General features: G+C 36.4%; 1 protein-coding gene and 1 non-coding gene across 2 annotated transcripts in view; both read left to right on the top strand.

Annotated features, from left to right (window-relative positions):
- Positions 1-8,501, top strand: part of DGS1 (dgd1 suppressor 1) — a 28,726-nt gene extending 20,225 nt beyond the window's left edge. The window contains exons 8-14 of the mRNA XM_039046718.2: positions 1,064-1,153; positions 1,989-2,061; positions 2,139-2,167; positions 2,260-2,383; positions 3,119-3,229; positions 6,042-6,142; positions 8,096-8,501. Coding sequence (XP_038902646.1) covers positions 1,064-1,153; positions 1,989-2,061; positions 2,139-2,167; positions 2,260-2,383; positions 3,119-3,229; positions 6,042-6,142; positions 8,096-8,216 — 649 coding nt within the window. The 3' untranslated portion in view covers positions 8,217-8,501. The remainder of the gene's footprint in view (positions 1-1,063; positions 1,154-1,988; positions 2,062-2,138; positions 2,168-2,259; positions 2,384-3,118; positions 3,230-6,041; positions 6,143-8,095) is intronic.
- Positions 4,667-4,876, top strand: LOC120089589 (small nucleolar RNA U3). Its single transcript, XR_005485263.1, has one exon. It is a non-coding gene; the product is annotated as a small nucleolar RNA U3 (small nucleolar RNA).
- Positions 8,502-24,877: the final 16,376 nt, after the last annotated feature.

Consider the following 24,877-nt stretch of genomic DNA (forward strand, 5'->3'; position numbering starts at 1 on the left):
GTTTTGTATCCTTATCTTTTTTTTAAAAAAAAACAATTATCTGTTTTTTTAATAAAGGAATTAAAGCTTTTCATTGCTAAAATGAAAAGAGACTAATACTCAAATTACAGGAAACTAAATAAAATTACCAAATTTACCAAACTTTTCATTGATGGATGAAAAGAACAAAAAAGTCCAAGATACAAAATTTGATAGGGACTGAAAATGGAAACAAGAAAAAAAAAAGTTACAATACAACAAAACAAACGAGCAAAACAAACTCTGTAAACCTAAGGGAAAAAACTAACCAAACCTAAGTCACCAAGCACTGATTCCTGAACAAAACCAGCAATAGAAAAAAACCAACCAAGAAAAAACCCAGCCTGCAAGGCTCTGTAAAAATCAGCTGAAAACAAGATCCAAATGAAAACGTCTGCCTCCAAATACTACCATTACAAAACCAATTTGCAAACAACCCTCTAGTTTTTCTTTCATCTTATTATTTTATCTATTTATTTATTTACTTTGATTGAAATGCTGAACTTTCATTGAGAAAGATGACAAAATTCAAAGGACATACCAAAAACCCCTCTATGGGTTGAGTTTGATCTGTGTCAATATGATGGTGGTTGATGACATTTAGTTAACTTTTATTCTTTCCACATGATATTTTCTTCTCGCATTGACTTTTCCTTTAGACTAATAGTTGATAAAGTTAAGAATTTGTCTTGAAAAATTGTTAGTTTAGCAGTTGTCGGTAATTGTTTCCCAAACTTCTTCAAAGAATTGTGATTTACTATATATGTTTCTGTGGATATTGGAAATACTATTCATAAACCCATAATTTTGGGAGAGAGAATAATTTCATTTGTTCTAGGAAATGTTAATTTGGAACACATTAAACAAAACAATAAATTTAAGAAAATAGTTATCAGAAACATGTTTCACTAGCATGTTAATTGTGGAAAACAAAACTATTCTATAAACGATTCTCATACAAGGCCTAAATTTACAACAACATCCATATGGTTTTTTTGTTTTCTTTTAATGAAAAAAAATTAAATAAGCATCCTCTTCTTTCCAGAATGTTACTTGCTTTTAGTGAGCACACGAAAGGTCAGAAGTTTCCAGACGATGCATCATATCAAGAAATGCTTGCTATAGTCATGGCCAGGTTATCCTCCATATCTTTTTTGTAGGTTTATCTACCGTTGAACTTTGCAAGGTGCATGAATTTGTTCTTGAAAACCGAGGAAGGCTGGCGTTTCTTATAATTGGTGTTATTGCATCTTCTTTTGACCATATTTCTCTTGATTCCTTTGATTCCAAAATTAGTGCTTTGGCAATTGAGCATTGATGTCATCAAGTCATTGGTCTAAACATCGACTAGTGTGTCATTCTTCATATTATGTCCTGAATTCAACTTTCTCCTCTTGGGTTTCTAATGAGTTCTTCAATCACATTGGGTCATTTCTGTTGGCTCTCATATTGAAGTTTACATGAATAGCTTGGTTAATATTTATCAACATGCATATTTCCATGTGGGGGTTCAAATGTTATTTGACATTAGATGCTTTTCTTCCGTTCTCTCTCTGCAAATTTGGTGGAAGATAGTGAAGTTGTTTAGGGGTTAGCTTGGCTATTCCTATATTGGTTAAGGAATGCATTTACAGCTTGTTTGTGGAACCTGTATATATGGAAACGGAAAATCCTTTGGCTAAATACTATGAGAACTATAATGTGGAATGCTTTGCTAGAAATGCACAAAAATATTTTCAGAAATTCTACAAAGAATTTGTGTGTGCGCGCGTGCGTGTGTGCGTTTTTTTCTTCCTAGCGAAGCTTTCACTTAAAATTTCATAATATTCTTCTTATATTAATGCAATTTTTGAAATCATGATTTCTATGAAAAAAACATTGTAATAATCTGATATCAACGTATGTTTATTCAGTTGATCTAATGGATGATTTTTTTCAATGATAGATATCCATTGTTTTTCCTAATTTAGGTATGAGAAAGAACTGATGCATCCCATTCAAAATCTTCTCAGCGGAGAGCTGGCCCGTGCTTTGCTTATCCAGGTTGTTACATGTTCAATTATTATCTCTATATGTACGGATACGTTGTACTTTATAGTTTTCCGTTTGTGTTGTTGCAGGTGCAGAAGCTAAAATTAGATATTGAGACGTAAGTTCAAAAAGTTGCAACTTTTGGTGTACAATACATTATAAATCTTCATCTTCCTTTTTTGGTTTCATATGATGATGGCTTTTAAACAGGGCAATGCTTGAGCTTGACCAGATTCTCAAGGCAAATGAAATCAATTTTGCTGTTCTAGCTGCATTGCCCGCATTCTTTCTCTCACTTCTTTTGCTGATGCTTTTGCGTGCCTGGTATAAACAGGTAAGTGAACTAAAAGCAAGTTTAGTTTATATCTTTTAAAGTTAAATTCAAGTGTGATGTTGATTTTATTTCTACCTTTCTTTCGAGTTCCTCTATCAAATTAGATTTTGTATTCCAGGAAGACGTTGAAGTAGTAACACAGTCGCACTAGAGTGCTCAACCTCATCTGTTACATGGTCATTAAGTTGAGTGGGTAGTGGGGCCATCAACTTACCTACTACTCTTAAACTTGGTCGAAGTATCTAAACCCCCAAGCCCACAATTCCATAAGAACATTTTTTGGGTGTGTATAGATATTCATATTTCTAAATTGCCTTAATCATCTAAGCTTTAATAATTCTTCGACTCAAAAGGAACTAGACAAAGTGAGATGTTACAATCCATCTACCCAAGAGAATCTAAAAGCCAAACTCAAGCATCCTCTAGTTGAAATTTTAGGTTATTAAATTTATCTTCTATTGAAAGTAATACACATACATATTTATGTATGTACATTTATTTAAACCCGTTTCATAACAATTTCATTTTTAGTTTTCTGATTTTGAAAATTGTGCTTGCTTCCTCCGTCTTTTTACTATATTTTTCACCTCTCTTCATGAAACATTTAAAATCTAGGCCAAATTTCAAATGCAAAAAATCCTTTTTGTAATCACCTTTAGGTGTCGGGGTCTCCCCTTATTTCATTTATTCAAAGAAATTTCTTCTCTAAAAAAATCTACTCATTATGACATTTAGGATACTAGAGCTGAAGGGAAGGGAAGAGCTGCTCGGCTTCAGAGAAGGCTACTAGTTGTGGAGGTGGAGAAAGCAATTATGCAATACCAGAGTTTTGTTGACCAAGGACGTGTAAGGCATTCAATCTACTTGTTGGCTTCTCAAACATGTTTCTTCTCCGTTTATTCACATTTTGTTTCCTATAAAATAATTGTTTTTAGTTTGCAGATCAGCATGAGAATATAAACGTAATGGAACAATTAATCCTAGCACATTAAGCCATAAGTTTTTACTATTTATTTGCTATAGGGATACACTCGTTAGATAAGAGAATATCAAAAAAAGAAAAAAAAGAAAAGAGGAGAGCGGTCTAGTAATCTAAATCAACCTTCAAAATTAAGGGCATTAAGTTAGAACTTCCAATTGGTTCAAATAAAACAAGAGTAGAGAAAAAACTGTACTATTTCCTTTTGCCGCCTCGAGAGATATGTCAACACATGCTGCTCAGTTGAAGTCTATTCTATCTGGAAAAAAAATCCTATTTCTTACTATCCAAAAATTTCTAAAAACTGTACTACCTGCAAAAGTCAAAATATAGTACTCGTCTAGATGATTTAGCCTTGCTTTTAGGGTTGGATAAATCTCCCACAATATGGAGAACATTGAACTTGTTACAGTGACCCTGGCTTTCTTCTTGAGAGTAGGATTATGGATGGAGGAGGCACTCTTCCATCCCCTCCTTCCGCAATAAGGGGCAATGTCCCATGGTATTTTTTTCTTTGCTGTTATGGTTGAAGATAGGGGCATATATGAGTTGGGTTGGATTGGAGGTGTTTTCTGAACCAACCCGAAAATTTGGTTTGATTGGGTTGACAACCTAAAAGACTCAAATAAAGTCTCCAACCCGACCCAACCCAAACCCTTAAAATTCGGGTTGGGTTGGGTTGGGTTGTCGGATTATAATTTATTTATTTATTTTTTAATTAAAAATATGTAAATTTATCTACAGTACATGACTAATAATTAAAATCTTATAAAATTCAAATGTCAAATACCAAATATGTATGATATTTTTTACAAACTTTAAACAAAGACAAATATCATAACAATTTTAAAAGAAAAATATTAAAAATTCACAAATTAGTCAATACAGAGTAATCAAACTTTAAACAAAGAGAAATATAAATATAATTTGGGTCGGGTTGGATCAACCCAATTTTTTTTAGCCAACTTGCTACCCCACCCAACAAAAATAGAAAAAGTTTAACCCAACCCAAAAACAAAATTAATCCAACTCAACCCTTACATTTTAGGTTGGGTAATTTAGATTCTTTGGGTTGCCGGGTCATTTAAACATTGAAGAGAAACTGGACAAAAATTTAAGAGCTTGTGAAAACTTGGGAGGAGGTGGAGGTGTGGTCGTTGTTGGGTTAAGCATCTTTCTATGGTTGCTAATGACTAAGACTTTTTGTAATTATTCTCTTGATTTGGTCCTTTTAAATGGTCCTTTTTTGATTAGCCATTGAAGTATTGTTATAACTAAGTGTACTATAATCCACTAGTTCAAGCACGACCTTACTTGAACAGGATCTGTTCTATAGGTTGTACAACTGTGTCCTTGAGTTCTAAGGAGACAAGAACCAAAGTCTGGTGGATGAATTGCTACCTTGTGACTAGAGCGTGATTAGTAACCAATGGGCCTCGGTCCGGTGGTTGTAGGGGATCGTTCTCAGCAAGCTTCCAACCTGCTGGGATGGTTGCAAGGTGGTCTGACAGACTTCAAAACTTTATAATCCACTAGTTCAAGCTTTTGGGTTGATTAGTGATTTGATGTGGTATCGGAGCAAGAGGTCTTGTGTTTGAATTTTTGTAATATCATTTCCTCAATTTTTTTTTAACAAGATACGAAACTTTTCATTTGATTAAATAACAAGTGACGAATGCTCAAAAAATAGCAACAATAATGAGACAAGATTACAATGAAAAGATAAAGACATTCCGATATTACATATATCCTCTAAAGAGAAGTCAACAAAAGATTTGGGAAGAGAACACTCAAGTGAAGCCTTAAGACCAGCTGAATCAAAACTGAACTTTTCAGTAGATCAACCGATATACATCAATTGATCGAAAATCTAACCCAATCGAGGGGACCATTAATGTACTGATGTAATTACATTTACCAGAATCCCTCAACTTAAACTTTTGAATTGATTTGTGATTTTCTTTTGAAACGGAAACAAAACTTTTCATTGACATAAGAAAAGAGCAATAGCTTTACAATGAGACAAAATACAAAGAGACAATATAACAAACCAAAACAAACAAGAACTGAAAATTGAAAACTGAGGATCAGCAGGTGCACCCGGAAATCTCAACTATGTTGACACCCCCATAGCACCCTCATCATTTCCAATACGAGATACAATAATTCAGAGATTATGAACAAACTGAAAAATATTTTGGATAGAATAATCTTCAAAATGCTTGGATTGTGAACTCCAAGTAGAAGCTAGTAGTCGGGTTGACCCTCCATTTGTTGGGCCAATCTATGAATTTATCATGAAAAACACTTTGGTTACCGTCAAACCAAATCTCAGAAACCAAAGCCCATAATATCTGAGCTCTATAGGCAAGAGAAGGGCCAACCAACAAATCAAGAATGTTGTTGATTTAATGATACTTCTTTTGGGTTGGGGGCAGTTGGACTTGTTGGGCTAGTTTTTTCTATGCCCTTTTGTACTCTTTCATTTGTTTTCAATGAAGGCTTATTATCTCACAGAAAAATATTATTAATTAGCTACTTGTGTTTCAAACATAGCTGTTTCTCCATCCCAAAAAGGCAAACACAATATACAAGAGAAGAAATTGTTTTTCTTCACGTTGCTTCATTGAGTATCTTGAGAGCTGATTGCGAATGTTTCCATTTTCCATTGATTTGCAGGTAAAAGATGCTGAATGTAGGTTTGGGTTACTGTTGTATAGTTTGGGTCGGTTGTACCATGCTTCCGAGAAGCATGCCAAAGCAACTGGTGAATGGCTATAGTAAGTCTTAGTTCGGCTTTTCTTTTCTCTTTCTAGGCAATACTTTCCAATCAGCATGTGTTCCAGGAAGAGAAAGATGAATAACATGTCCTGCATTATATACAGAATAATTGTTTTTGGCAGAATTTGACATGAAACCATGCGACAATCTTCTAGGTCACGAGTTGTAGCCTTTTCATTTATATTTACCTTTTTCACGCATCTTCTCATACAAATCCTCTTTAGTCTTAAACCAGGAATCTATTTAAAGAGAAAAATAGTCTACAGGTAAGAAGGGGCCAAAACAATTATAACATGACCCTCAAAACACTATCTACAATATTTTAAAACAAAAAATGAAATTTTTTATTGAATAAATGAAAAGAGACTAATGCTGAAATATATACTCCATATGGGAGTGAAAAAGGAACAGAAATGAGAAATAAAAAAGACAAGGAAGTGCCCCAAAACCCAAAAAAACTGAAAGAACAATCTTGCAAATAACTTGAGGCTTGACCCAAACTTTAACCTTCAAAAAAACCTCAAAACACCATATACATCAGGACATCCCATCCTTTGAATTGAAAATTAAAGGGGTGTCAGTGAGTATTTACATAAAACTTCGTTTACAAGTGCAACCTTGTAGTTCTGCCCTATCTTCAAATTAATCAGGGACAGACTTCGATGGATATAAGCCTGCAATGAATGTTATCCAATATGGCATTTCGGGAGGCACTTTTTTTTGTCTTACGACAAGTTCTAGAAGAAAAATGGTCTCTCCCATATCTTCCTCCTCCCCCAGCCAGGCTTACCTTCTCACCTTCTTTTGTAACCATGGACGTTGATCAAAACTCTCATAATGGTTGCTTGCCTCATAGCAGTTAAATGCGCTAAAGAACAGAAGGTTTTTGTTTTAGATTTTGATAGTAGGAAGGGCAGCAGTGAGATTTTCCTTTTTTTAAAACTTTTGATCAATACCATCTCCTTGCGATCATTCTATGAAGAGACCTTGGGAGATGAGAAAACTATGAGAAATCTCTTTCATACAATAGATCTACATCACCAGTCGTATTCCCATGAGCCATTATTGAAGTTAGGAGGTTAATATCTTCGGAACCTTTAGCCATAATGAAATTAGAAAAGATAAGAGTAGAGATTAAATGAAGGAAAATAGTCTAACATGAGAAGAATCTCTTTCATACAGTAGATCTACATCACCAGTCTTATTCCCATGAGCCATTATTGAAGTTAGGAGGTTAATATCTTTGGAACCTTTAGCCATAATGAAATTAGAAAAGATAAGAGTAAAGATTAAATGAGGGAAAATAGTTTACATGAGAAGAACTTCACGGGGCAAGACTTTTAATATGCTTAACTAAAGAAGGGATCAAAGTAAATTTACTCGAAGATAAGTTAAGAGGATGAGCAATTTGATGAAATTCTACCAAACATCAAACAATTTGGGTTATCTAATAATTCAGGCACATTATGAGATTAAGATACATGAAGTAGGAAACAAACATCCTCTTTGAAGGCTCTTTCTGTAGTTTGTTGCTTGGCTCTCCCTTTTTTTGTGGACTTTTTTTTTCTTTTTTTCTTTCATTTTTTTTTGGGAAAAAGAAAAGCAAATATCCTCTTTAAAACAAGGAATTACTCGACCCCTGGCCGTCATTATTATCATCTCCTTGCTTCGTCGTTCTTTTACTTTTTGTGGTTTATTGAAATTTGAGTTTCCCAAATCTTGCGCTTGATCTTACCAGAGATGCTATTACGATAAATCACATCCTAAGATTATATTCATTGCATGCTCTTCACTTGAGTTTTCAATGTGAAACTGACAGAACAAGCAGTTTGTTGCAGTGTACACTGAATTCAACACTAAATAGTCACTTGTACAAATATTAAATTCGGTTATTCGGTTTTTCCGCAGTATAGTGCATTTACATTAAAGTTGTTATCTAACTTTGTAAACAGTTTGAGGCAGGATATTCTGGATTTGGGGAAGCCCAGTCTTCCAACGAGAGATAAACTCAGAATTACCTGGCGCATGGAACGGGTATACGATTGTTTACTTCCTGCCCTGAAACGTTCATAAACACGCCTTTTTCTTCTATTCAACTCCCCCGGAACATTTTTTTATTTAATTAATGGAAGAATTTTGCTCCCACTTCCAAGCCTAATGCCTTTTTCAACCTGCATTTTTGGCCCCTGGTTAAACCCAGTTTGCGTTTCCTGCATTAGTTTGTTGTTGAGGAAGAAAGATGTACAATGATGTCTGACCTTTTACCTTTTGTTGTGCTGATAACTTTAAAATTTGTCTTCATGTTAGTATTGAACTTTGTAAGAATACTCTTACAAATGAAAGAACTGTTGAAATTCATTGATGGATTCATGAATGTCGGGCAACCTTAATCATAGTATTGAAAGTAATTGTTTTTGGGGGAAAAAAATAATGTAGTTTCTTTTTTTCTTCTTCTTCTTCTTCTTCTTCTTTTTTTTTTTTTTTTAATACTTGTTTTCATGAAAGATGATAATCAGCAAAGTACCCTTGTTTTATTTGCTTGGTTGTAGTTTCTTAGTAACTAATGTAATCTGTCTATTGATTAATTAAGCTACTCAACCCAATATAATCAAGTATGTTTTCAATATTACTTTACTTAAATTGGATGTCTTATTAGTTTTGGTTTGGTATGACAAATTTAGTTAACTATAACTTAGTGATATTTCACTGTTGATTTTATGTAATTGGATTACTTTATCCAATAAGAACTGTGAAATTTGAAGAATTTTTGAAATAGTTTGAATATGCATTCTTATTCTTGCCATGGACGTTTAGTGAAATTTTTTGCCATTTATTTTGTGCTGAAAACTATTACACTTTTCTAATTTGTATGTATTTAAACAATATAATAACTGGACAGTCATTTTTGGTCTTTTGAAGAAGTGTCATTTGATTGGATAAAACCATCTTAACCAAAATGTAAATAGAATTTAAACTACTTCTACCATAAACTTGATAAAACTATCGGTTTTCACCTGAAGAAACTTGATCAACTATTAATTTTCACGAGAAGGGGGTGTTTGGTGTTCAGAGTTAAGTTGAATCGGTAATTATTATTTGAGAAGTTAAATTATCTAGAGATTTAAATTGTTGTGTTCATGGTGTTGTGTGTGTTTGGAGTATAAAGTTAGTTGAGTTGGGTTGGATATCCGGTACAGTTTAAATAAAATTGGTTTTGTTTTTTTTGTTATTTTTTATTTTAATTTTCAACTATATACATATTTTTCAATTTTTCTTCATTCTTAAAATATAACAAATTCTCTACAAATATTCTTACTAAATACAAAATTTTGAATTCAATTTTTGAACCTCAATGTTCCATTTCTAAACATCAAACATATTCTGAATAATGATAACTAAACATAAAACATGATAATCTTAAAAATTGGACAATATATATATATATATATATATATATTTGCAAATGTATTGTAATTAAAGTGTGGGGTGAGATTCAGATCACGAGGTTGATATTATGAACACTAGACTCTTGTTGGCAATTGGACAACATTTTTGTTCTCTTTTATTGAAGAACGTAACATATTTAATTTTAATCACACAATTTGAACACTCAATTGCAAAACAATTATATTTTTTTTGACTCAAATACATGTCATGTTCCAATAAAATGAATGTTTTCCCTTTTATCTGATAATCACTTTTTAATGGTCAATTACTTATGAATTGATTTTTTTTATATATTTAATATTACTAACATAACATTATTATAAAAAATTAACATGTTCCACAAATAAATGTTAAAGCACTCAATAACTTAATGGTTTATATTTATATAATATGCGTCGTTTATGTCAAAATGAAAGTGTGCATAGTACATTTACCTTTCATATCATAACAATGTTTACACTGTGCTAGTATAGTAAAGTTACATTGTTTTTACATCACAAAATAATATAAGATGACCAAACATGTGTCAGGTTCAAAAAATAAGTTCATAAAAAAAAAAAGAGAGGGATTTGGGTTGAAAAATTAGGTGGTTAATCTAAAGGGTTCGACAAAGTAGATGGATGCAATGTCGTTTTTGTGTTTTTTCGGTAAAGCGAGAAAATAGTCCGTCTTTTGTATGTCTGTGCCAATGATGTGAATAAGGTCGCATTTATCATCATTAATTAGACTGTCAATAGCAAATATAGCGCCAACTACCTCCTTTTGATATCCAAGTTCCACTATACGAGTCTACCCATGTGTGCTGATTGCATATCAGCGGTTGATCACATGATGTCAATCATTTCAGATTGGAATGTCAGTCGTTTACTCTTACTCCCTCTAGATGAATTTGCTGATACACTTGCTCTGCCTCTAGAGTTATCTGGTACACCCGCTCTCCCCATGGACATTTCTACCGTCTCTTCATCCACTACATCCTGAGGCAACTAGGTTTCGGTTTGTTGATTATTTGGGATAGGGCAGTTGTTCGGAGAAAAAGGGAAGAGGAAAAATGCACTCGTCTTTTGATATGCATTAATCTCTATGCGTCAATGATCATGTGTTGGACTGAAGAATATACAGGATGCGTTAAGCATGTATGCGATGACCATGTGTTCCCGTCACAAGTTTTCTTATTCTTTCACCAAGTATAATGAGAACGCAAGTTTCTTAGAATGATCTGAGGTTGAACACAGGGACTTGTAACTAAATGATGTTTGTGAAGTAATGCGTTTGAGGCGATGAATAAAAGTAAGAAGACAGAAGTTAACGGATTATGCGCTACTCCTACTCCTAACTAAACAGATTGAGCAATGGAAGTATGACTGTGAGAATTGGAAGAGATGCGACAAATATTAACGCATATTAAAGTGAATGAAGGACCAAAATTATGGAGGGAATGAATTCGCCACTTCATTACGCTTGGTCGTAAGAGTAATCCCAGCTCGCCACACTAAAACATTGCACACATCTTGGTAGTCAGCCACATGCTTATATCTCTATAACGCATGATTGCGTTGAGCATAAGGTCGCTCATATCTCTAGGAACACTACTTACTTTGCTTTAGTGTGTTCCACTACTGACCCTCTCAGGCAGTTCGTTGTAGCTAATCAGCTCATAGACAAGCATTACGATAGCCTCACACCAAGTAAAGAAGATTAACTCTCTATACTCGCACAATGCACATCTCTCGATGGTTTGTTACATGCGTCATATCTCTAGGTCGCATGATTGAGTATGCGATTCTTGCAATTAACACTTAACTCAGCGATGAAGTTAAACAATGATAAAGAAGAAGAAGAAGATGAAGATGGTGCTGAAGGAAGTAAAGAGATGCATTGATCACAAAATGTATTAATGTCTTAAGCCAAAATGTAATATAATACAGAGATAAGAGGAGAGATGAAGGGTTAGATATAAGCAATCTCTTGCTTTTCATCTGAAGTGCGTCAAGGCTGTTGGTGGTGCCATGGATGAGTGGTGAAGACGTCTCTCTTGAGCTCTATCTCCGAAAAAACTCTGGTCATCACTCGGAAAAGCTTGTGGAAGTGAAAAATTCTCAAAGAATCTCTTGCTCATGCTTTCATCCATGATCACAAGAATCTGCCTAAGGCAGAAACTCAGATGGTTTGAAGTTAAGCTCCAAGGCTTATAGAGCTCAAATGCTGATAGCATTGATGATTCCATTCTGACTCATTACTACTTCTGTCGCGATATGGGAAATGTCAGCATACCTTATCTTGTTGATATTCCCAAGGTATGCGTTCATGCTTGTTTCTCTTGAAGTATCAATGCATTCCACCCACTTGGCGATCAATCTTCTATCATGATTATCACTCTTTGTAAGCAACATTCCATGCGACGAACTAGTTTTCATGAAGATCAATGCATGCAATCAATCTTGTGGCGGTCTGGGATCGACGCATGCGATCAATTCCCGCAATAGCTGCAAAAATAGACACTTTGATGCATAATAACGCATGATATAGGGTTAGTGAGGATTTTTGGTGCTAATCGATGCAAGTTCACTTTTTTACATGAATTTTTGGTACGCATATTCTGCTTATTAGCCCTCATAATTCTAAGTAAAAAGCTACAATAGCTTGTACCTTTACAAGCTATCACACCCCCAAATTTAGAATCATGCTTGTCCTCAAGCATGTCTTATACTTAGGAAATTCAAAACTTACCCTATGACTTTTTCTTTGCGTTGACCAGCTTTTCAGAATATAATTCACTTGCACCTCTAACTTTGGCAACAACACTATCCTCAAACTTAGCTACTTCTTCTAAGAGATATTTTCTAAGTTTAATTCTTGCAGGCCTTTGCTCAAAACTTTTTACTTATCGCAGACAACTTTGCTTTTAGCTTTTTACAATGCGTTCGTTTAATACAATTTAAAGTGTTGCAATTCATTATTAGATTGAGGCATTGAACATGGTTATGCCTTTCGTTTTGACTTGCCCCCACGGGTGTCATGCAGGCATCCAACTTCAGTTGCGTGCCATATTCAACTCAACTATTGTCTTGGCTAATTTGGGTTGCGCCAGACAGAGGAGTTGGTACTATGCGTTGATTTTGGTCACCTATTTTTCGTTTTGGCTTACTTGCACGAGTGTCATGTGAAGTATCCAACTACGGGTAAGTACCTTTCACAACTTTAACTTTTATTTGCTTGGGTTTCCACTTTACATTGACAATGGAGCTTTTATTATGATTTTTTTTAATAATCATTGAAAAGTTTAGAATGGACGCATTTGCTCAGACCACTGCCACCCTCAAATTTAGAGAGTGGCAGGGTCCTTGCCAAGAAGCTAAAAACAAACTCGTTTAGAAATGAGGTAAAATAGGTTTGAACAGAGGTTTGCACATATAAAACTTAAGACTATCAAACTTTGAAGAAGCTACTAAAGCAAGGTGAACCATGCGACGTTTAGTTAGTAGATGTAGTGAATTTACATAAGTATCATCATGGATGCTAATCTATTAAACGCAAATAAAGCAAGTGGACAAAAGAGAATTTTAAAAGGATAACACATAAAAGATAACAAGAAGATAAACATATAAGCAGAATATCATTTGCGTCAATATTTAGCACTCATATGGAGGAAATAGCCATGCGTTGAATGATGGAGAGGATTCTTCTTTCGAAACAACGCACCAAGAAGAAATTATTAACACATATGTGAGGAGTGAATGCACACCTCATCCAAGAAGCCAGTCACAAATCCAAAATGACAATAATCAACTAAATAAACTAAAGAAGTTAACTAAGAAAACAAAGTAAAGATAGAGTAGAAGACACCTTGGAGAGATTGGAGTGAAGTCACTGCAAGGATTCTTTCATGCAGGAGATTGAACTCGACTGCTTAGGTCAAGGGACTCGTTGTCCTGACCATCGGAGCTTCCAGCATTCATTGGCCGCATGGTGGTTAACATGCTTCTAAGACTACTTCCAGCTTGTGCGACAGATAGTCTTTCTATCTCAGGGTCAATATTGAATTTCGGCGTATCACCTTCACTCAAATATTGTTTGCAACTTGGTTGCACAAGCTACAATACGCCCAAGACTAAAGGGGTGCCTGCGTAAACACAAAACTTAGCAAACTATTAGTTGCCAAGTCTCCGGCAACGGAGCCAAAAACTTGTTCAAAGAAAAAGGGAAGAGGAAAAATGCACTCATCTTTTGATATGCGTTAATCTCTATGTGTCGATGATCATGCGTTGGGCTGGAGAATATGCAATATGCGTTAAGTGTGTATGCGATGACCATGTGTTCCCGTCACAAGTTTTCTTGCTCTCTCGTCAAGTATAACGAGAACGCAAGTTTCTCGGGATGATCCGAGGTCGAACACAAGGACTTGTAATTAAGTGATTTTTGTGAAGTAATGCGTTTGATGCAATGAATAAAAGTAAGAAGACAAAAGTTAATGGATTATTCGCTACTCCTACTCCTAATTAAACAAATTGAGCAACGGAAGTATAACTGTGAGAATTGAAAGAGATGCAGCAAATATTAACGCATATTAAAGTGAATGAAGGACCATAATTATGCAGGGAATGAATTCACCACTTCATTACGCTTGGTCGCAAGAGTAATCCCAGCTCGCCACACTAACGCATCGCATACCTCTCGGTGGTCAGCCACATGCTTATATCTCTATAATGCATGGTTGCGTTGAGCATAATATCGCCCCTATCTCTAGGAACATTGCTTTACTTTGCTTTAGTGTGTTCCACTACTGACCCTCTCGAGTAGTTAGTTGTAGCTAATCAGCTCATAGACAAACATTATGATAGCCTCACACTAAGTAAAGAGGATTAACTCGCTATACTTGCACAACGCATATCTCTCGATGGTTTGCTACATGTGTCATATCTCTAGGCCACATAATTGCGTATGCGATTCTTGCAATTAATACTTATCTAACGTTTAATTAACTAATTAAACAATTTTTTAGAGAGAGATATATTTAAATATGATTTAAATATCAATTACATAAATAGGGATTCATGTATGAATTAGGTGTTTTAATTTAATATTTGATATTAAATTAATTAATTAATTGAATTGTTTAATTAATTAATAATTTATTTATTTATTTAAAATTTGATTTTATGAAATTCAAAATAGATAATTAATTTAATTTTATTAAATTAATGAATTAATAAATAAAATCAAATTTCCTTTTAAACTTAAATTTAATTTAATTAAATTTGAAATTGAAAATTGGATAATAGGATTATCCCACTTAATCCATTAGCTTTACACCTAGCCAAATGATTTAATGGGAAATTGAGTGTCAATTTCTCATTAAATCAATTTGCATGATTCAATTATATATATATATATGAGTTTATTTGTAAGAAAATGGGTTCATGCAAAATTGAATTTTGAAGGAAAAATTCTGTCATTTTTCCTCTTACAACCTCTCCAATTTTCACCTAAAATTCTCTCTCAATTTTGGTTCCACCACCCAATCTAAGGCCTGAGATTAGTAGATAACTCTTGTGATGGTTTACTTTAAAGATTGAAGAAGAAACTTAGGAGATTTGAAACAAATTGGAGGATTCATCAAAGGTTGTATGTTTAAAACCCTATTTATGTTATTTTATGAACTTGCATGCTAATCCACTAAAATTAATGTAATTAAAGTGTTTTAGATCCAAATATCTTCCGCATGTTGAATGTCAACTCTATCAACATCTTTGATATTCCGGTATATAGCTTCTTCAAACTCCTGACTTTACATTCAATGGTATTTTAATTTAGTCCACACTTGGGCAATTTCTCCTCCATCATTCGTTCCAAATATTGTAGATATCCTGATTGAAACGTCCCATTGTTAGACTTCCAATTAGACTCTACCAAAGAGACTAGGGCATTCACCAACCCAGCATCCTTGGCTCTCGTCCATTTGTGTTTGATCTTTTTACATCACCTGCCATTATGATACATGCATATGTATGTGGTAAAGACATTCAAACTCAAAACATCGTGCACCACATTGTAATAAAAAACCATGAAGTTAAATAGATGAATTAAGTCTGTCCACAACATAATTCGAATATGTAAATATCATTCAATAAGTAGACAACATTTTCAATTTTTTAATTAAAAAACAATAATTATGACTGTTGCCACTAGAAAAACATTTAGGTTGCAAAATCATCTTTAAATTGGGTCCATTCATCTTAGGTCTCAATAAATTCGATATTCTCCCCCTTCATAACAGCAAATGCAAAATTATTGTCTATGGACTCATCATAGCATCTATCCCGATCTCCCTTGTGACCAGGTTGTGAATCAGGCAACATGCAATAATCGGTCAACATTAGACCTGTATCAAATAGAAGGATTTGCCTCTAAGAATTGCCTATCACCCCTTCAATAATCCAAATGATCGCTCGATAACATTCTTTGATGAAGAATGCTTCATGTTAAAAAATTCCCTCGGAGGAGTTGATATGTTTCCTGCTCCATGCCAGTCTGAAAGATGGTGGTCTTCCCCTCTATACGGAGCTAGGAATCCTTTAGCATTGGGGTACCCAACATCACATAGATAATAGTATCCTATACAAGTTTTGGATTTTCATACATGTGTATTATTGTATTTATGCATATTTCATAATGTACATGATTGATTCTTATACCCTTTGGAACCCTCAGTCCATGCGGTCAAGCAATTACATCTTCGAAAACCCAACATCACATAAATACGCACTCTCTGTTCTATTTACAGATTGCAAGAACATTTGTGGAAATTTTTCCCTTTCTCGTCCAATATCGTGGTGAATTAATGACATTAACATTCACTTTGATGTATGTGTCGTCCAATGCACCTAGACAATTTTGTTGGGATTGGGTTAATTATGATAATTTGAGACAATGTTAGTACAAGTTATTTCAGATGCATTCATGAAATAATACTGGAACTTTTTTGTACTTGAAACCATTTTCATTGTCCATTGGTACATGTACTTGTAATCGATTTGGGCGTTTTCAATAAGATGACGTGAAGTTATATCACTGCTCTAAGAACTGCATTGAAATATCTTGAGATCTAAAAAATGTGTGCGTACTACTCGATTCTTGACATTATGAGCAAGAATGTGTAGGAATAAATCCACCATCTCTTTAATACAAATACATCTACTTGATTCCAAACATCATGTCGTCCTAAGCTATAAGCCCTCGATTTCTTTTCTCTCCACTTAGGTTTAAAGATCACTAAACAGTCATTGGAGTTAAGAATACTTAGTTGGAATGCATGCTGAAATTTTGGAGAGTAAGAATTTGGCTAAGTGGAGTTAAGAATACTTAGTTGGAATGCATGCATGCTATAAACCTTAGGATGGTGGTACTAGGGAAAATTTCTAGATATTAAGACCATGTGGTTAAACTTGGGAGTGAAATATGCATTGGACTAGAAGAGAAAAAGGAGAAAATTTTGGTTAAGTATTGGGAGGAAAATGTTGGAATGTAAAAGTTGGAAGTGTAGTAGGTTGAAGTCGGAATTTTAGATAAGCGATCAAACTATGCTTTGAACCTAGGAAAGCTTATAGGAGAAGGGCATTTGTTAGACTAGAGGAAAATGAGGAGTAAAATTAGTTAAGTGTTAGACATGGGGGTTGAACACATGGTGTAGTACAAAATTAGGAATTTGACTAAATGTTAGTAGGAAAAGGAGTAGGACTCAACATTGGTAGCATAGTTGAGCAAGTTTAACCCATCATCCTATGGTTGGAAGTGTAGTTGAAATTATTAAACTCATTATCCTAAGGTTAGAAGTATAGTTGAGGAGATTCAACTCACCATCCTAAGGCTGGAAGCGTAGTTGAGAAAATTCAACTCACCATACTAAAGTTAGAAGCATAGTTGAGGAGATTCAACTCACCATCCTAAGGTTGAAGCGTAGTTGAGGAGACTCAACTCATCATCGTAAGGTCGGAAGCATAGTTGAAGTGATTCAACCCATCATCCTAAGGATGGAAGCATAGTTGAAGTGAGTTCAGCTCAAACCTTGTAGACGAAGGGGATACCTTCCAAGGGAACTTATGTTACTTCTTGGAAGCATTGAACACAAGTTTTGGTCAAGGAAAGACCACTTAGACACATGGTTAGACTAATCTAGACGCCTAGGGACTAGTTGGATGCATAGGTCACTATATTAGACCACATGGTGGATCACTTTGGGAACATGACCTCAAGAGATTGGTCTTGGATATATAAATGAAGGAAGGATGCGTTGACATCTATTTGGATGCATAATAGGAAATTTTGGGTGCATGGTTGACTATGATGAAGAATTTGGTTAAGTATTAGACAACACATAAGTAGGTTTAATTCATCAAAGTGAGTAAATCCATAGGACTATGTTGGATGCATGGAAGGGTGTTTTAGATGCCTAGAAGGTTATTTGAACACTATCTTGGACACATGGGAAGCATAATTGAAGCATGAAACAACTACCTTGAGGAGAGTTGCACCAAGAAACCCTAGGAAGACTTCTTGAACGCATGCTTTGAGAAGAATAAGAGCATTGGACGTATACTAGGAGAAAGATAGGAGTTTGGACGCATACCTTGAGGTGTGACACTAGATATCAACACTAAACAAGAGGACGAAAGACCATCTTGGATGCATGACCTCAAAGAGTTAGCTTGATACACCTTGGATACATAGAAGACATCTTGGAAGCGTAAGAGAACTAAGCTTGGACACATACTTGGAATGTAAGAAGGATGAATGAGCTTGAACACCTAGGAAAATAATCAAGGGGAGAAACCATACTATGAGAAGGACTCAAAACCAAAGAAAGGAAGAAAAAAAAACAAGTTGGGTATGAACCATGTGTCCAAACCTAGGAGGTGGGATGCGTTGAGACCAAAGTTACTTGGGGAGCAAGGACAAGTTGACAGCTAGGAGGTGTAGGTAGCTAATTTGGAGGAAGTCTTGACTAAGTTAAAATAGAAGGTGGACGCCTATGGAGCAAGGAAAAACCATGCAACGAGCTGGTGAAGACACCTCAAGAAGGGGGGGGGGATGTACTGGGATGTGCATGTGAAGATACATAGGCATGCATGCAAGGAGGAAGTGTCTGTTTGTTGCTATCGTGATTCGCTCTAGGAGTGTTTTGTATAAAATCAATTGGAAGAATAAGTTCTAAGTATAAGTGATGCGTTTATGCTTTGATGCGTTTAAGTAATTGTAATGTGTTGGGATGTTAGATATATGTAGCAGAATGCACACAACTCCTTCTAATGACGTTCAAATTTTCCTAAACCAAACCCAAGTATAAATCTAATTTAGGTTCTTGGTAATTCTAGGGTCGAACTTAGGGATTCAGTTAACCAAACGCAGACCTTGCGTTGTATCTCGGTAGGAGTTTTCCTAAATAAATGTGAGAAATGTGTTATTTACACTAAATTGCTGTGCCTGTGTAAGAGATGCAAAAGAGTTAAGTAGTTAGTGATGGATCATGTGAGAATGGAGTTTAATGTAAGTGAATGCATCGGTCTAAGATAAATGTACACAAACCAGGATGTGATGTGGATGAGATGGAGTGATTTGCTTATCTTTTGTTTATGCATTAGACTTCATTCAACATTTCTCAAGGCGAATAACATACAAAACCTATCTCTAGGATGCATGCGTCTAACATAGAATGCAATAAACACCAGTAAGTCTATCTCTAGCTATACTAGGCGTCCTACTTGATGCAACTTAGTTATTCTTTCGAACAATCTAAGTTAAAGACGTTTTTTACCAATTTGTCAAGTTGGCTTAAGCGTTGAAATGAAGTTTGCATAAAGTATTAATGCTTTCAACATAAACAAGGGCAAAGTGTGATGGATCAAATATATGAATTTTATAAAGAAATAGAGAGTCTATATAAAACCAATATTTAATCAAATGGAATGAAAGCGATAAATGAGAAGAAAGAAACTGAGTCAAGCCAAAGAATACAATCTCTTGTAATTCTTTAGCTCAATCTCGTTGTGTACAATCACTTGTATAGGAATTGGACGAAGTGTCTTTCTCAAGATTGGCTTCCTCTGCTCCCTGACCGGCGGTGGTGGTGGTTCTCAATCTGTTTGATCGTCTTGGCACCACAGTACAGCTTCTAAAAGACTAAAATTACAACTACGCTATACAGAGAGTAAAGATCTTGATAATTTCCCAACTTCTTCATTCTGGAGGGACTTTATCTGTTTAAAGGCGTTGGTCATGTCCACTTGGTGAATGGGTAGCATTAAAGTCCATGCCCTGGTTAGCATTAAAGTCCATGCCCTGGTTAGCCGCCTGACTCTCGGAAGCTTTTCAGACGCCGCCTGCTGCAGGTGCCCATGCTTGTAAGTGGTGATGTGACACAATCAGCCTGGATCAATGAATCTTCTCTGTGTTGAACTCCCTCCGACACATGGCCCATGCGTTAGAGCTTTCCCCGCGGCACTTGTCTAATTCGTTAGCGTTAATCCTTGTGTTGAAATCCTGCAATACAGTGCGTTAGCGCCGCGATATTTAGTATAGCGCCGCGATATTTAGTAATAAAACTTCTTTTGCATGAGTTTGCTAATGTTTGAATAAATCCATGCGTTTCTTCTAAAAATGAGGAGAATTTATCACTAAAAACCTTAGTTGTTCCAACTTAAGAGCAAAAATAACTTGTATTTCTACAAGTTATCACCACCCCCAAATTTGAACAATGTTTGTCCTCAAACATTCCAAAATAATTCTTCGTTATCTTCTTTGTCTTAAGTGTGCAGAGTTCGCCTCTCATCATATTTAGTCATAAGCTTGAGATAAGAGTTTGGAAAGTATAACTTGGATTGACTCTTTTCTTAAAAGGACTAATGTTTAGTTTCAAGTGCAGCAGGCCTTTTATCACAACTCCTTTCATTTCTCAAAACATTCCCCTTTTTTCTAAACCAGTAGTGCGTTAAATGCTCTTTTTTTTTAAAAAAAAATAAATGCCGGATAAAAAGAAAAAAAATTATGAATTCAATTACCCATGCGTTGTTCTAGGTATCTCACTTTCATTTTGGCTTGCCCCCACGGGTGTCATGCGAGCATCCAACTACGGGTGAGAACCCTTCACAACTAAACTCATATATAATATTCATGCATTTCAAGATATAATTTCTTCAGACTAGCTAGAGGAGTTCTATGGGACGCATTAGTCTAGGAGACTTAACTTCGTTTTGCCTTGCCCCCACAGGTGTCATGCGAGCATCCAACTACGGCTAAGTGCCTGTTCCAACTTAACTCATGCCATTTTGAGGTTTTTCTTTTGAAGTAATGACATGGGAATTGCGTTTAACATTTTTCTTATTTTGTTCCCTTTTCTTTATGATGTACTCGTTTGACGCGTTTTAACTCGGATTTCCCTCATCCCCAAATTTGGAGATGAGCTATATTCATCCCAAATTTGGAGACGAGCTAAATCCTCATTGCTAAAAGAGAAACAAAATTTCAAAAAGGCTTTGAGAGTCTAAAAGGAGTTTAAGACTTAAAGCTTGCACATTAGAAGGTAAACATAACCTTTTTAGAGAAGTTCAGGCCTTGTTGATTTTCTTAACGCTACTCTATACTTATAGATTCCATATAGTTGATATCATTGAGGTTAGGCAAAGCACAAGACTTAGAAAATATGTAAAGAACAAAAATCAACCAAGGTCAAACAAAAGGAACAAAATGATAGGAATTTCTCATTCATTTTCATAAATTCACATGAAGTAAACAAACAAGTTAAGTAGATACAAAAGAACAATTAAATCAAAATACAAAAATAATCCAACACCCTAAAACTCTATTGTGCTGGCGCGTCATCTTTGCATTCTTCCTCAGGGTCTTCATCCATAAAACGCAAGGGGTTTCTAAGATGGGCAGGCAATGGAGGTAGAGCAAACATTCCAACCAAGACCTGATTGATGTATTGCATTGTGTAAACAAATTGGTCTTCCATCTATCTTGTTTGCTGCCATAGATAATCTCTTAGAACCCGATTATATTGCTGAAGACCTTTGGTAGACGCGGCTAGTGGTTTGAGTTGATCACTGATAAAAGTTTTCAACTCTTCTAAGTCTGCGCTGCGTTGAGGTGGTGTTGGTTATTCATTTCTTCCAACTGGGTCTTCAAAATTTGCTGTGTTGCTTGACCCTAGCCCTATTGGTTTAAAGATTATTAGAGGAGGCACAAAGTTGGGAATTGGACTTGGTGGGGGCGAAGGAAGGGAATAAGGGATGTCTTGATCTATTTGAGTAGGCTCTTGATGCGTTTGATCAGGATTCCCTTCTAGCGGGGCCAATGGTGAGTCATGGAGAGTAAGATTGAGGTTTGGTTGCGTTTCTTCATCCGGAAGTTCAAGCTCAGCTTCATATTCTTCATACTTTAAAGCTTCATCGCTGTATTCAACAATCTGGATGCGTCTTCTTTTGGAGGCGCGTTTTGATGATCGAGGCTTGTTGCCACTTCCTTGGTAGGTAAGGTAGGTTGATGTGGCAAACTGTGAAGTAGACGCCTTACTAACTTTATATCTATCAAGCGATCGATATCTTCATGATCATCCCCCAAAGGGATTCCCCCGTTTTCGCATAGTGCACAGATTAGCCATGGAAAGTATAGTTGCCTTCGTGGCTTAGTCTTGATGGCCTTGATCTGATCCCTTATAATTCTTCCAACGTCCAAAGGAATACACTGCATGACACAATAAGTAGTCAGGATGCGTTCCTTTGATAATGTTTCATCATGCGTTGTAGGCATGATGCTCCGTTTGATCAAGTAATACCATAAATTCGCGTCTGGAGTTAAATTCCTGGAAGCTTAACTGAGTTGGGTGGATCGTGCAATAAGCCTCTCTCGACCCTCCCTTTCTCATCCTATTGCAGAAATATGCAAAAAAGAAAGGCTTCTATTCTTGTTAACATTTTTGCCCCGTTTCTCGATGTTTGCCATTTGCTTCTAGGTTTGGCTACCGTCCTTAATGCATCTTCTAATTGGCTTGGCTTTGGCTGCTCCAAGATGCGATTTCCTTCCGCGTCCGGATTACTATCAATGTTGAACACTTCATTGATCTTGTCAGCTGAGAAATACACTAACACCCCATTAATGAAAGCTGTGTTCTTCTCCATATCAAACTCACTATTGTAGAACATGCAGACGAGGTTGGGCCAAATACGTGTGTGCCCAACGCAGAACTGATTCCACCCCAATGCGTTTATTGTTTCTGTTATATATATTGGCAGAGGGTGGCACTCGGGAAAAAAGCCATTTTCTACGAGTATATCACTAAATTGACGCTTTCTTCCCGAGGTCTTCTTAGGAACGCATCGGTTACCTTGCGTTTTCCTGCCGCGTGCTCTTTGGCTTCCCTTGCCAGTTCTCTCAGTTCATTCTCCAATTCCCTTTGGAGAGCCGTCTTCCTTTGCCCTTGCCTTGCGGGCTGACAGTCTTCCAATTCCTGCTCTAGTGCGTTGTGCCTTGAGCTATTTCCATGCGTTGCATCCTCAGGGCCAGATGCAGATTGCTCATCTTCTTCTTCCTCCAATATTAACCTTTTTTCCTTGTTACTCTTTTTGATTTTAAGAGCCCTTCATTCGCGTCGGATGGGCATGATTGAGACGCGTCAGGGCCAATTCTCTCTTCTTGTCTATCTTCTTCTTCCTTTTCTTCTTTTAATTCTTCTTCTAATTCCTCTTCAAGCATCATAGCATATCACTCCGCTTCGTCTAATTCAAATGATGCATTAGGTGGGTCTGAACACATCACCTGCTCTTCCTCTTGGCTTTGATTAAGAGACGCCAAAATCGCACCAAAAACTTTCTGCTCGTCCAGTCGAGCCAATTCTGCCAACTCTTCAAGATTGCACTCTGATGCAAGACTGTCAGAGGGGGGTATGGGTGGAGTAAATGGAAGGGTGCCCACTGGGGTATGAGGTGTCCTAGGGGAGAATATGACGATGGGCGAATGAGGTGGTTGGCTCGACGCGTCTGTTTCCACTGGATAAATGGTGGATAAGGGCTGGATCAAAAGTGGAGGTCGTAGACGCACAACTAGTGACAGTGCGTTGTGGAGGTAGGCTGGGAGTGGGTCTTGCATTGCACCCACCATAGTGATGTTAGGAATGACTGGTGGTGAGGCAGGCTTGGTGTAGGGTTTAGAGGCGGCAGTAGATGACGGACACGTCCTTGGTTTTGCAGGTGTTTTGGCCCTTGGCTTAGGGGTAGTTTTGGGTTTTGGTTGAGGGGTCTTGGCCGGAGGGGTAATGATGGCTTTGGAAGTTTTGGAGGGGAGTTTTGTGGATGTAGTGGAAGGTTTCGACCTAGACGGCCGCTGGGAAGAAGAGGTGGCTCTGCCGTGCATAGGTTTGGTTTGGGCAAGGGTTTTGGTGGTTTTTCTAGGGCTCGGGAGAGGTGAAATCGAAATAGAGGATGAGAAATAGGAACTTACTGGTGAATCGTTCCCGAAAGCTCATGGTCTGGTTCTGGCTGGCTGAGGCGGACGATATTGTGGCCGGAGAAGCTTGAGCAAATCAGAAGCGAGGGAGACGGAGAGGCTAGGTTTTCTTTTTCGTTTTAGAGAACTCGAGAGTGAAAAAAGAAGAAGAAGGCACTCGAATCGTTGGTTCTTTTTATAGGCTGAGAGAGAATTAGTGGCTGACGTCAGGCGCTAATAAAATGTAAAGCTGAAGGGACGTCTCGGGTTTCTAAGCACTCGAGTGCTTTTGTATTCTCGAGACGTGTCCCTTCAACTGGGACATGTGTTATACTTGCGTCTAACACGTCCGTTATTCCCAACTCGATTGTACATAACTTTTAAAGAAAAACAAACAAGTTTCCAACTTTGAAGGCAAAAACAAGGTACAATCAATCTTAAAACAGAAACAAATAAATCAACAAACTCAAACGCATTGTCAAATACGGAATGCAAAAAGACAAGGATAGAGGAAGCGTCCCTGGAATATATGGCGATGCAAACGCAGAGATACTTCGACGCGGGCCTCAACTGGCTTTGCGTAGTGCGAGAGATGACTTTTGGCATTCCAGTCCATCTTCAAAGCAAGGCTTCACTCTTTGGCCGTTTACTTTGAATGCGTTGGTGCCATCTTCTTGTGTTATTTTCACAGTTCCATATGGAAAGATTGTCTTAATGATAAAGGGTCATAACCACCTGGTTTTTAGTTTCCCTGGAAACAAACGCAAACATGAATTGAACAATAGAACTTTTTGGCCAACAACAAGTTC

The sequence above is a fragment of the Benincasa hispida genome, chromosome 10 (genome assembly GCF_027475165.1).
Source record: "Benincasa hispida cultivar pf3 chromosome 10, pf3_genome.v1.1, whole genome shotgun sequence".
NCBI classification, from domain to species: Eukaryota; Viridiplantae; Streptophyta; class Magnoliopsida; order Cucurbitales; family Cucurbitaceae; genus Benincasa; species Benincasa hispida.